This window comes from Myxocyprinus asiaticus, chromosome 13, assembly GCF_019703515.2.
Source record: "Myxocyprinus asiaticus isolate MX2 ecotype Aquarium Trade chromosome 13, UBuf_Myxa_2, whole genome shotgun sequence".
In the NCBI taxonomy this organism is placed as follows: Eukaryota; Metazoa; Chordata; class Actinopteri; order Cypriniformes; family Catostomidae; genus Myxocyprinus; species Myxocyprinus asiaticus.
Window position 1 is genome coordinate 8,111,864 of NC_059356.1, and position 13,901 is coordinate 8,125,764.

General features: G+C 38.8%; 2 protein-coding genes across 3 annotated transcripts in view; one reads left to right on the plus strand and one right to left on the minus strand.

The window, feature by feature from the left end:
* Positions 1 to 2,693, plus strand: part of LOC127450415 (rho GDP-dissociation inhibitor 1-like) — a 29,702-nt gene extending 27,009 nt beyond the window's left edge. Inside the window, exon 6 of the mRNA XM_051714523.1 lies at positions 900 to 2,693. Coding sequence (XP_051570483.1) covers positions 900 to 1,099 — 200 coding nt within the window. The 3' untranslated portion in view covers positions 1,100 to 2,693. The remainder of the gene's footprint in view (positions 1 to 899) is intronic.
* A 2,193-nt stretch (positions 2,694 to 4,886) lies between these two features.
* The window catches only part of LOC127450339 (cerebellar degeneration-related protein 2-like), a 39,009-nt gene continuing 29,994 nt past the window's right edge, over positions 4,887 to 13,901 (minus strand). Inside the window, exons 4-7 of one of the 2 annotated variants that reach the window (XM_051714387.1) lie at positions 9,076 to 9,224; positions 7,380 to 7,544; positions 6,895 to 6,996; positions 4,887 to 6,672 (exon numbers count right to left, since the gene is read on the minus strand). In XM_051714387.1, coding sequence (XP_051570347.1) covers positions 5,775 to 6,672; positions 6,895 to 6,996; positions 7,380 to 7,544; positions 9,076 to 9,224 — 1,314 coding nt within the window. In that variant the 3' untranslated portion in view covers positions 4,887 to 5,774. The remainder of the gene's footprint in view (positions 6,673 to 6,894; positions 6,997 to 7,379; positions 7,545 to 9,075; positions 9,225 to 13,901) is intronic. The other variant, XM_051714388.1, reaches the window with a different exon arrangement.

Here is a 13,901-nt window from a genome sequence, read left to right on the forward strand (position 1 = left end):
GCCTGATTAGGGGCTGGGTGTGCAGCATCACGTCCCGGCCACGCCCCTCCTCCTTGCCACAACGTCATCGATGCGACAAGTGCTTTTGGTGCGAAAAAGAAAAAATTCTCTTTTTTTTTTTTTTTTTAAACTCTGAATCATGCTTCTGGTCAGGAGTGGCAAGCGCGTGTGGCATAATCGCATTGCATTTGAAACGTGAGAACTGAGGCAAGTGCATCACAGCACTGATTTCAAGTGAGTAGGAGGAACGCTGTACTGTAGCTTGGTTGGTTTTGTTTAGATCTGTAGTTATCTGTTTCTTTACTCAAAATGGTGCGTTTGTGTGCTTATCCTGGATGTCTCAACCAAGAGAAGAACATGAGATTACTTCGGTAACATAGCAACGCAAATACGTCAAACGAGAGAACGCGTGAACTCCACCCTCTCGGAAGCCTTGAATTATAGTTAAAATAGTACACTATCGTGTCGCTTTAGAAGACATTTAACAGCTGGTGTCGTATGGAAGCCGTTTATGCATTTTAAGGACCTAATGAGCTGAGATATTTGTAAATTTTTTTTCAAATGTGTTCTGCTGAAGAAATTAAGTCATACACACCTGGTATATCATGAGGGTGAGTAAATAATGAGAGAATTTTCATTTTTGGGTGAACTATAAACCCTTTAAACCTCTGCTCTATATTTACTAAAGACACCCTTATACTTGTGAGTCGTGGGACAAGGAAGGATCACAAAACTTATGACACTCTTTAGGAAACTTAACTGGCTAAATAAAAGCTTATTCACCCAGCCCTAAAGCACAGACAGAAAGTCAGTGGATGTTGGAGCTATTAAAGATAATGAATTAATGTACCAAGTCTATTCCATTAAATCTGACCTCTTTACTTGCTGCTTGTGTTTAGTTGACAAGTCGGACTACATGGTGGGCAGCTACGGGCCTCGGCCGAACGAATACGAGTTCCTGACGCCTTTAGAGGAGGCCCCCAAAGGCATGCTGGCCCGCGGAACCTATAACATTAAATCCAAGTTCACTGATGACGACAAGCATGACCACCTGTCCTGGGAATGGAACCTCAACATCAAGAAGGACTGGAAAGATTGAGCCGTTTCCAAACCCCAGCCATTTCCTTCCTGTCATCTTTGCTGTTTCTCCCTCCCTTCCTTCCTCTCCCACTTACTCCAGTTCTCACCATCATTACCATAATCTTGGATTAACTGATTTAAAGCAAAAGGATCTCTCTCACTCCGTCCACTTTCCTGCAGTTTTCCATCTTCCATCTCTCCCTCTGTATTCCCATCCCTTTCTGTGTATTGAGGCTTTTCATGAAATATATATGTGAAAACAAACAAAAATGTGCACAATCCATATTTTGTGTTTTGGTTTGTTTTATATAAAAGTAAAAATCTGAGGGGAAAAAAAAATATTCATAAAAACCTCATGGATACTTTTGACATGGTTGTTATTAGTAATCTTCACTCCCCCGTCTTCCTCTTGTGTCTGAAACCCTTCCTGCTTATCCTGTGTCATTTCTTTTTCGAACATTCCTTTATTTTATTTTAACCATGATCTGCCTTTGAGTGTAATGGGAGAAGGTGCCACTTGTTGATACTTTGCCACTGGCATTCCCTCAAGAACTCAAGTTTGACTGTGCCCAGACAGAAAATATGTCCGATGCCTTTGAGATAAGTAAGGGTTAGCATAGATGGTTGTCGTAGATAACTGTAGAAATGTAAGTGATGCAGCGGAGCAGGTCGTTACTTGGCTCTTGGTATGTATGCGTGACCGTATATGGCTTTAGCTATGTAGGGTTCGCAGGATGTTGTAATCTTTCTTGAAACTGACATCTTGTCCACTAGTTGGAGCTTTACCAGTGCAGGTTTTTGTTTTAACCATTTCATCGCCATGTGGCCTTAAAATTAGTATTTAGTAGCTGCCTTTTAAGCATCTAGGTTTCCAATCGAACCTAACTGAATCTTTGTCCTCTGGAGGACAATGTGCTTCACTGACTCTTGCATCCTCAAAGGACTAGCTATCTCATCTGTTGCATCATTCTCAAATTGATGGCCAGTCAAAGATAGTGAACCTTGGTGCTGAGCAAAAAGTTGCCCCACCCTAATTATTGTACATCCAATAGATTCGTTCTTGCACACAAACCTCCCGCTTTCCAAAGACGACTGGTGCTCAATTCGCAAAATTGCTTGCGGTTTACACGTGTTGCTGTCTTGCGCTAGGACGTTTTTAAGTGGAAAAGGGCTGTTTTTGCTCACAGACCTCAAGTATTTGACTACTCGCCCGAAATATTACAAACGCTACTGATTGTGCCTCCAGTACTGACAAATACAAGCTGCTCAATGCATGGAAAACCTTCTGGGAACAGAAGTCAGAACTCTAAAGGAGGTGCATTCGTTGTTGCGACTGATTTGGAGGTCTAAGAGTGCACCTAAAACTAAATGCTCTCCGTTCCAGTCCAGGTGTAGTTTAACCTCAACGTTCCAACAAGAGGATGTGCTCTGATCACTGTACTGTTTTATACACACTTTATTTCTTCGGCGACACTTGCCTGGGAGGTAGGAACTTGCTGCGCTGGTCCAGAATGCTTCTTCTGTCTTCATTTGTTTGGTTACTCTGTGTATTATCTCTATGAAAGCTGGAGATTACTGTTCACCTGTGTCAACATTAAAGTGTTCAGAACAGACATTGTTTCTTTTGTCTTCCATTTACCAACATGGGTGCTGTACCATTGTTAACTTTATTTTTCTTAAAGCAGGGCGACGTCTAGATGGTGAACCTCATTCTGCGAAATTCTAACAAGATTCACATTTGGTGTGACCAAGTTTGGGGGTAGAATGGTCCTGACTTGCCAGACTTTTGACTTGCAGCACAAAGTTTGGTCCATATTGCAACTTCTTCTGGCCAAGAACCACCCACATAATGCTGAGATATACAGGTGCATCTCAATAAATTAGAATGTCGTGGAAAAGTTCATTTATTTCAGTAATTCAACTCAAATTGTGAAACTCGTGTATTAAATAAATTCAGTGCACACAGACTGAAGTAGTTTAAGTCTTTGGTTCTTTTAATTGTGATGATTTTGGCTCACATTTAACAAAAACCCACCAATTCACTTTCTCAAAAAATTAGAATACATCATAAGACCAATAAAAAAAACTTTTTTAGTGAATTGTTGGCCTTCTGGAAAGTATGTTCATTTACTGTATATGTACTCAATACTTGGTAGGGGCTCCTTTTGCTTTAATTACTGCCTCAATTCGGCGTGGCATGGAGGTGATCAGTTTGTGGCACTGCTGAGGTGGTATGGAAGCCCAGGTTTCTTTGACAGTGGCCTTCAGCTCATCTGCATTTTTTGGTCTCTTGTTTCTCATTTTCCTCTTGACAATATCCCATAGATTCTCTATGGGGTTCAGGTCTGGTGAGTTTGCTGGCCAGTCAAGCACACCAACACCATGGTCATTTAACCAACTTTTGGTGCTTTTGGCAGTGTGGGCAGGTGCCAAATCCTGCTGGAAAATGAAATCAGCAACTTTAAAAAGCTGGTCAGCAGAAGGAAGCATGAAGTGCTCCAAAATTTCTTGGTAAATGGGTGCAGTGACTTTGGTTTTCAAAAAACACAATGGACCAACACCAGCAGATGACATTGCACCCCAAATCATCACAGACTGTGGAAACTTAACACTGGACTTCAAGCAACTTGGATATGAGCTTCTCCACCCTTCCTCCAGACTCTAGGACCTTGGTTTCCAAATGAAATACAAAACTTGCTCTCATCTGAAAAGAGGACTTTGGAACACTGGGCAACAGTCCAGTTCTTCTTCTCCTTAGCCCAGGTAAGACGCGTCTGACGTTGTCTGTGGTTCAGGAGTGGCTTAACAAGAGGAATACGACAACTGTAGCCAAATTCCTTGACACGTCTGTGTGTGGTGGCTCTTGATGCCTTGACCCCAGCCTCAGTCCATTCCTTGTGAAGTTCACCCAAATTCTTGAATCGATTTTGCTTGACAATCATAAGGCTGCGGTTCTCTCGGTTGGTTGTGCATCTTTTTCTTCCACACTTTTTCCTTCCACTCAACTTTCTGTTAACATGCTTGGATACAGCACTCTGTAAACAGCCAGCTTCTTTGGCAATGAATGTTTGTGGCTTACCCTCCTTGTGAAGGGTGTCAATGATTGTCTTCTGGACAACTGTCAGATCAGCAGTCTTCCCCATGATTGTGTAGCCTAGTGAACCAAACTGAGAGACCATTTTGAAGGCTCAGGAAACCTTTGCAGGTGTTTTGAGTTGATTAGCTGATTGGCATGTCACCATATTCTAATTTTTTGAGATAGTGAATTGGTGGGTTTTTGTTAAATGTGAGCCAAAATCATCACAATTAAAAGAACCAAAGACTTAAACTACTTCAGTCTGTGTGCATTGAATTTATTTAATACACGAGTTTCACAATTTGAGTTGAATTACTGAAATAAATTAACTTTTCCACGACATTCTAATTTATTGAGATGCACCTGTACATACACAAGTACATGAACGCAGAAGCTTCCACCTACACAAGCTCAATTTTGTGTGTTGTTGCGTTGCAGAATGTGTCAGCGCAATTTATAATGCAACGCAAGTATGTGTTGCATTCTCAATGTTTCCACAAGGGGCGCTACAGTGAGTTTTCTCAAGTCTTTAAGAAGGACTCTTAAAAAAAATTAAGGTTGCTATGGAACTCTAAATAAACAGTGCAAATGACTCGAGAATCTCACAATACTGTTTGCAGAATGAGGGGTTCCATCTAGACAAGACCCTACAGCTGAAGAAAGATCCATCCTCATCACTGAATGCATTAACTCATTCATCCATTCAAGGTAATAAATGTATTAAACAACCTTAAAACAAAGTGTCATTTAATTGAACGAAAGTGGTCACACAACACTGTGATTATGATAGTTTAATACACGTGGTAAGACTGTGAGAACGGAAATTAGCATCAAAGATATCCTTGGGGTGAATATGGTTCCTGTAAAACTAAGAGATGTTTTTTCCTAAAAGGTCAAACCTGCAAAAGCGCATTAGTCACAAGGCAACTTCCTATTAACTGATAAAGTCACCATTTGTCTCTTGATGTGGCATCACACCATTTGGGGAAACATTTGAATTCTATTAAATAACAGCTATTCCAATCTATTAACAGGAAGTTGTTAAGAGTATTATGTCACCTTTCAGTGTGTAGCTTCAACAAATTAACACATTACATGAATGAGCGGGTGAAAAAAAAAAAGTGGCAGGGATAGTTCACCCAAAAATGAAAATTCTTTTATTTACTCTTTTCATTCCAAACCCATATGCTGTTATTTTCTCATTGAAATTCATGAGGAATTCATGAATAATCTTACTGCAGCTCATTTCCACACAACAGCAGTAAATAGTGACAATGTATTTCAAGCTGCAATAACATAAAGCACCATAAAAGTAGTCTTATAAGTAGACTTATGTGGCATATTTGTGAACAAAGCAATCGTTTCGCTTCAGTAGACTTAGAATGTAGTGCAAAAGTCGTATGGATTACTTTAATGGTTTTTTGTCCTTTTGGAGCTTGACAGTCCTCCTTGGTCACTATGACCTGACGTTGAGTGGCAAGAGCTGATTAACGTTTCTTTTGTGTTCCCAAGAAAAAAAAAAATATATAAAAGCATGCAGGTGTGGAACGACATCAATGTAGTACACAATGATAGATCTTTCTTTTTTGGGTGAACTATTTCTTAAGACCCAAATTGGCTATTTTCCACTTTTCCTCCCTTTGGTGGAGTTTATGTCGCTCTTGGTCCTCTGCAAGCGAGAAAATATCTCCTTGAAGAGGGCCTTGTACTCAGGAGTGTTCTGGCTCAGCCTCTTGTCCACAGCCTCCACCTGTCGGCTGATGCCCTCCAGGGCCTCTGGAGTCGAGGGCGTCTGCGGTGGAGTGGGTGGCTTCTGGGGCTCGGCAGCCCGGCATTCCTTCATGGATGGGTCCCTGGACACGGGACGGGAAGTTTGCACCTCAGCATGACGTAGACTCTCTTCATGGTGTCTACACTTCCCTAGCAGCTCCTCATACTTCTCCAGAAGGGCATGGTACTGCTCGTCCACCTCACGAAGGATGGACATACCCCTCTTACGTACGCCGTTGGCGTGGAGTGCGTAGCTGCCTTTCCGTCTACCTGAAGCATCAACGGCAGAGATGGCGTCCAGAGCCGTATCGCTGCAGCTCTTCCGGACAGGTGCTGAACTGCTCTGATCGGTTGCATCCCCGTTCTGCACTCCGGTCATAATGCCGTCATCCGGCATATCTGTCTCGGGGGCGCTGTTAAGCAGCGTTTGCTCCAGGCCGCCTTCGCCGCTCAGCAGGCATGCGCGAGACTTGCGTAGCTGCTGCATCTCCTGGAGCTCCGCCTCCAGCTCATGCACACGGCGCTGGCAATTCTCAGCCCCCAGGAGGCGCTGTTCCAAGCGCTCAAACTCCTGTAGCACCGCTGAGCATTCCTGCTCGGCGGCCTCACGCCGTCCGCGTTCAGCTGCCACAGCTGCGCGCAAAGATTTCACCATCACGCGCAGGTGTTCGTTCTCTTCGTCTACTGGCTGACATTCCTCTAGGTCACTGCTGCCAGGGTCAGACACCATGAAACCATCTTCATACCTAAAGGAGAAGAATATGAGATTACATTTATGATACATGCAAATTATAAAAATAATTGCCATAACTATGCAATAACTAATTGTGAAAAAGTGTTAATTATGGCTTTAGATTTAAAGCTACTCCCGTTGCTTCTGAGAGTGAAACATTTGGGTTCCGGAAGTAAAAATCCCATTTATATTCTCCATAGGGAATTGATTTATATCGAAAACTTTATAGACAGACCTTCCGTGAGCTCCAAGGTTGTTAATCGATGGCATGCCTCCATTGAAGCCATCAGTCTGCGTTATTTCAGTCATGTTTAACAGCAGAATTTCCGGTGAAGAACTAAACTATCCATGATCCAGCAGAGAAAGATTCACCAATCAGAGAATCACAGCCGATTCAATATTTAAGATGATTGCAACTACAAAAATCTTTATCAATTATGACTTAAGACTTGATTAAGCATGGCTGATTGTGAATAGTTAATTTCTACAATGGCATCTGTAACTGAAAACTATTGATTTTGAATGATGCTGCATCCATGCCACTAGGTGTCAAACAAAAAAGTTACTGAGTGCACCTTTAGGAGTAATGAACTCCAAATCTCCAAGTCATTTGTCGGTCCATGGTGAAATACTGTTCCCTCTGTTGTTGTTTTTTTCTGGGGAGACATTTTTCTATGACAAGACATTGCTCATATGCAGTGAAAATGACTGTTGACATACCTGGGAGCGGTGCAGAGTTCTTTGAGGCAGGGGAAAGAGTGCACTGTCTTTCTCCTCTCCTTCTTCTCTCTGCGAACCCTGAGCTCTTCCAGTGTGCGCAGTTCCTCCACACGAGCAGTGAGCGTGTCCACCTGCCCCTGCAGCATCTCCATTGTGCCTGTCAATCTGCATGAATACATTTACAAATTATCAGTCTAGTTTGCAGCCACCATAAACCATATCAGAAATGTACAAGTCTTCAGCATTTTCCATAATGGGTTGGATTATGAGCAAATTGAGAAATGTATGCTCGAGACTTGTTGACTGCTTGTCCTACACTATCTGCTCCAATTTATACATTTAAATTAATTAAATTGTTTTGAAGAGAAATTCATACTTAGGCACAATATGTATTAGCCTACAAAACTAATTTAAAGGGGTCATGACATGAATGAAATTTTCCTTGATCTTTTAATAAGAGGTCATTTTACTGTAAAAACATACTGTAAATTTCAGAACTCAAAACGTCCTCCTCACTGCAAAAAGAGCATTTGTTGAAACCAAACTGCTGAAACTACTCGTTCTCTACGTCCTCCCCATTGTGATGTCACACTGTGGTACACATTTGCATCTGACTCCACAAAAATACATCAATGCCTACCTTACCTGATCACTTCCTTAGCCCAGTAGCGGTGAGCAGTGAGATGGCAAGAGCAGAGAGCCAATCAGAACAGTGGGCGTTTACAGTCAAGTCTTAAAGGAGAAGCAGCACCAAAACAAGAGCGTTTCTGACAGGGGGTCAGAATGAGGGTGGAAAATGATCATGTTTTACAAATATGAGACTTTATTTTGTGCAAAAAAGAAAACTTTAATATCGTAAGTGAACCTCATTGAACATTTAAATAATAAAAAAAGGCATGTCATGAGCCCTTTAAAGTATTTAAGCATAAGCCTTTTAGATCAAAATGTTTATAAGTTTGTGTAAACCAATTCAGTCAAGAGTGTTCAAATGTTTGAAGATACTGCAGTAAAATTCTGAATTATAATATACAGAAAGAAAATAAATAATTAAAATGTATTTTAAAATTTTAGTAAGGAGTAGGGTTACATAATACATTTCAGTAATCGATACCAATACTAGTAAAATGGGGGAGTTCTTAATACCACAGCAAAAAATAAAAAGTGTATTATAAAAAGTAGGCAAAATAATATTATATATATTATATATAATAAAATATCTAGAAATGTATAATAATAAAAATTATTTTAAAAACTAAAAACAAAAGCATGTAACCTACAACCCAATACATACTACCCAATTTACCAATGCTTCTATGGTGAAAGCTTTGCTCATTAACAATAATTTTACAAAAGATGTTTGCTGAGTAGTGGTGATTTGCTTTAAGACAGACATTGACAAGTGGGCACAAATCAGCTAACAAATTAATCCTGTGGTTTGGCTCATGAAAATTAACGGCATGAAAGCTCCAGAAAGGTTATAATGCAAAGTCAGCATGACTAAATTAATATTCATGAGCTAAGCCTTTGCCATAGTAGGATTTGTAATTTAAAAAAATAAATGAGTTTGACCATTGCCGTAAAGAAAATGACAGTGCTTCCAAATTTACATTATTGTATTGAGATAACAGAACTTTTATGAAATACCTTTTGTGTAGTGTATTACCCATGATGCTCTAATAATGTATGTATGGCTTGCCTGTCAATCTTCTGTTGAGACCCTTTGCTCTCCAGCACCAGTTTCTCATTGGTTATCTCCAGCTCGCGCGCTGTCACGTCCAACTGCTCGTACACTTTAGCATGCTGCTCGTTCATCTCGCGCAACATCTCCATCTGTTTGGTCAAGTACTAATACAGAAGACAGACGCATGAAAACGCCTGATATTCCACTTACTGCACCAACAGTACATGCTGTACGGAGACTAGGGCTGACAATATTGAATATTCACAATACATATTTGTAATGATTTTACTTGTGATCTTAAATCATTATTTCGTTTCTTTGTTTAACAGCTAGCAGGTATGACGGCAGTAAGATAAAGATAGCGCCTCTGATTTAACCTTCAGTAGCAAAAATGCTGTTGGAGTTGGTCGATGTTACATTTGATCCATTTCTGTGAATCACTTCAAACTGTTCATTTCAATCAATCAATTCTTAGTTCAAAGCTCTTGATTCAACTATTTATTTGCATCATCAATATCGTCAAAAGGCTGAAAAATATTGTAAGATAGTAGATATTGCTTTAGCTATACTGCTTTAGCTATTTCTGAAAAATATTGTTTATATACTGTACATGTTAGCTGTGTCTCCCAGTCCTAATAGAGACCTGTGTTTCAATATTATTATTATTTTTCATTTTAATCTACTACATTTTTTTAGATATCTCGTGAAATGTGCTTTGTGTTGATTAGACTGAACTTTCCTTAAATACGCTTAAAACCATAAACCAAACAGCAGTTTGAAATCATAATGCTGCAGCCAAAAGCACTGCAAATGAAACAGCCATAACTAGTTTCACAGATCTAAATGTTGTGCAATCTATACAGAATGAGGCCATGTGAACTGTATCCAAATATATCCTAAACACAGCATGCCATTGTTCAGGGATGTGCAATCGATTCTTTGTTTCAGTGGATCTGGCACAGACACAAGTCGACAGCTGCCTCCCACTGCACACGCTCAGCTAACAGTTTCTCATCTGTAAACACACACTATACGCTCCGGCAGCATCACACTGATCTGTAATTGGCTCATTATGAAACTATCACCTAAAGGAAATCAGTCAAAATGATGCTTTGCTGAGATATAAGGGTAAGAGATAATGACAGGGCTGTGCACCATTCAGAACTGAATTGAAAAGGTCTTTTAAATTACAATTCAATTCTTCAATCTAAACTGAATTTGAGTTGTGGTAGCAAACAGGATTTACAATCTACAATTGTGTAGAATTGTAAACACAATGTAAATCTGAAATTACGGAAATAGAATTCAAATGGAATTCTGTAGGCATTAACAATTTCATTTTCAGATTAAATAAGCCATTAATATGTAATTATCCAAACAACATATGATTGATGTTTGACCTATAATCATTTGTATTTAATTCATATACATTTTGTGTATTTAATAAATTAACTTGAACACTTGGATGGAAGAACACTTAATTTCCCATAATACTCTAACTTACCCCAAATTTTGGATGTCAATATATTTTACTATAAAGTTATCTGTAAACAATGTGCTGGCCATTTTGTGGTGCAAAATTCTAATCTGTCTGATGTCTTTGTTAACTGTTTTAACAGTGTTAAAGTTTAGAGAGATATGTCTAATACATTGAGAGAAATGTATTCTACATATGAGGGAATTACGATGACGTTTTAGTGGCACGTAAAAATAAAAGAATCTATGATTTTGAGAATAGTCTCACAAAAGGGCTTTAACAAGAAAGTAAAAACGTTTTGAGAATAGTCTTAACATTACGAGAATAAATGTTTTGAGAATAATTTCATAATATTGTTTTTTTTTTTTTTTCCATAAAATTAAATAGATTTTAATTTCTCTGCACTGGCTGCCAATCCGTTATAGAATTGAAGCTGAGATTAAAGTCTTAACATTACGAGAATAAAGTCTAATGTTTTAAGAATAATCTTGTAATAGGCTTTTTATGAGAAAGTAAAAGACGAGAATAAAATCGTAACATTTGGAGAATAAAGCTGCAATGTTTTGAGAATAATCTCATATTAGGTTTTAACAAAAAATTAAAGTTACGAGAATAAAGTCATAATGTATTAAGAATCTCATAATAGGCCTTTAACAAGAAAGTAAATGTTTTGTGAGTAAAGTCATAACATTATGAGAATAGTCGTAATGTTTTGAGAATAATCTCATAATAGGTGTTTTACTAGAAAGTAAAAATTTCGAATCAAGTCTTAACATTACGAGAATTAATATTTTGAGAATAATCTAACGAGAAAGTCAAAGTTTTCAGAATAATGATATTACGAGAATAAAGTCATAATGTTTTGAGAATGATCTCATATTAGGCCTTTTACGAGTGTCAAAGTTGAGAATAAAGTGGTAACATTACAAGAACAAAGTCGCAATGTTTTGAGCATAATCTCACAATAGGTGTTTTACGAGAAAGTCGTAACATAAAGAGAAAAAAGTTGCAATGTTCTGAGAATAAAGTTGTGACATTACAATAATAAATTTGTAATGTTTTGAGAATAATCTCATAAAAGGCCTTTAACCCCTTACACCCTAAAGAATGGTAAAGAACATCAATTGCAAGGTATCAATTTTTTAGAAAACCTTTCAAAATGTAAGAAAATATATTGTATCCCGCTCAGAGACTCTTATGCTACAACACTGCAGACAAAACATACAAAATATGAGTGCTAAAAATAAACTTTTCAGTTATAATTCAGATTGACATTATACCTTTTAGACAGGAAATATGGATGGTCAGAACATTTACTTTGGTGTTGTTCTCCAACATTCAACTATACCAGGAAAAAAAAATTGTTGATAGGAAAAAAAAAATTGTTGATAGGACAAACCAATCCAAAGTTATCGCATATGGAGCCATGGTTCCCATGGTGGACTTTTATTTATAAAAGTGTACAAATAACCTCTCCAAACAATAATTCATGTGTTTTATTGAACATTAAAACAGAATAACTGGAAACTATGAATGCAAAAATCTCAAACAAATAAAAAAATACTTAAAATGATATCAACTACGTCTCATATGATCTAGTGTGGCACCTTATTCCATCACTCCAAAAATGTGCGTTGAGTGCCCTCTTTTGCACAATCTATGTACAGTTGTGCTCAAAAGTTTGCATACCCTGGCAGAAATTGTGAAATGTTGGCACTGATTTTGGAAATATGACTGATCGTCTTTTATATAAGGATAGTGATCATATGAAGCCATTTATTATCACATAGTTGTTTGGCTCCTTTTTAAATCATAATGGTAACAGAAATCTCCCAAATGAGCCTGATCAAAAGTTTACATACCCTTGAATGTTTGGCCTTGTTACAGACACACAAGGTGACACACACAGGTTTAAATTAAAGGTTAATTTCCCACACCTGTGGCTTTGTAAATTGCAATTAGTGTCTGTGTATAAATAGTCAATGAGTTTGTTTGCTCTCACGTGGATGCACTGAGCAGGCTAGATACTGAGCCATGGGGAGCAGAAAAGAACTGTCAAAAGACCTGCGTAACAAGGTAATGGAACTTTATAAAGATGGAAAAGGATATAAAAAGATATCCAAAGCCTTGAAAATGCCAGTCAGTACTGTTCAATCACTTATTAAGAAGTGTAAAATTCAGGGATCTCTTGATACCAAGCCAAGGTCAGGTAGACCAAGAAAGATTTCAGCCACAACTGCCAGAAGAATTGTTCAGGATACAAAGAAAAACCCACAGGTAACCTCAGGAGAAATACAGGCTGCTCTGGAAAAAGATGGTGTGGTTGTTTCAAGGAGCACAATATGACAATACTTGAACAAAAATAAGCTGCATGGTCGAGTTGCCAGAAAGAAGCCTTTACTGCGCCAATGCCACAAAAAAGCCCGGTTAGAATATGCCCGACGACAACTTGTCACGCCTCACAGCTTCTGGCACACTGTAATTTGGAGTGACTATGTTTGGAGAGGGGTCAACAAGGCTTATATTGAACAGAATACCATCCCCACTGTGAAGCATGGTGGTGGCTCACTGATGTTTTGGGGGTGTGTGAGCTCTAAAGGTAAGGGGAATCTTGTGAAAATTGATAGCAAGTTGAATGCAGCATGTTATCAGAAAATACTGGCAGACAATTTGCATTCTTCTGCACGAAAGCTGCGCATGGGACGCTCTTGGATTTCCAGCACGACAATGACCCTAAGCACAAGGCCAAGTTGACCCTCCAGTGGTTGCAGCAGAAAAAGGTGAAGGTTCTGGAGTGGCCATCACAGTCTCCTGACTTTAATATCATCGAGCCACTCTGGGGAGATCTCAAACTTGCAGTTCATGCAAGACGACCAAAGACTTTGCATGACCTGGAGGCATTTTGCAAAGACGAATGGGTAGCTATACCACCTGCAAGAATTTGGGGCCTCATAGACAACTATTACAAAAGACTGCACGCTGTCATTGATGCTAAAGGGGGCAATACACAGTATTAAGAACTAAGGGTGTGCAGACTTTTGAACAGGGGTCATTTTATTTTTTTTCTTTGTTACCATGTTTTGTTTTATGATTGTGCCATTCTGTTATAACCTACAGTTGAATATGAATCCCATAAGAAATAAAAGAAATGTGTTTTGCCTGCTCACTCATGTTTTCTTTAAAAATGGTACATATATTACCAATTCTCCAAGGGTATGCAAACTTTTGAGCACAACTGTATGTGCTCTGGTTCCATTATTGTCCCCACACTGAACACATGACACATGGATTGCCCAAATATGGAATCTGACACTCTCTAGAGATCCAATGAGGACACACCTATTACATGAATGGTCGTGTTTCA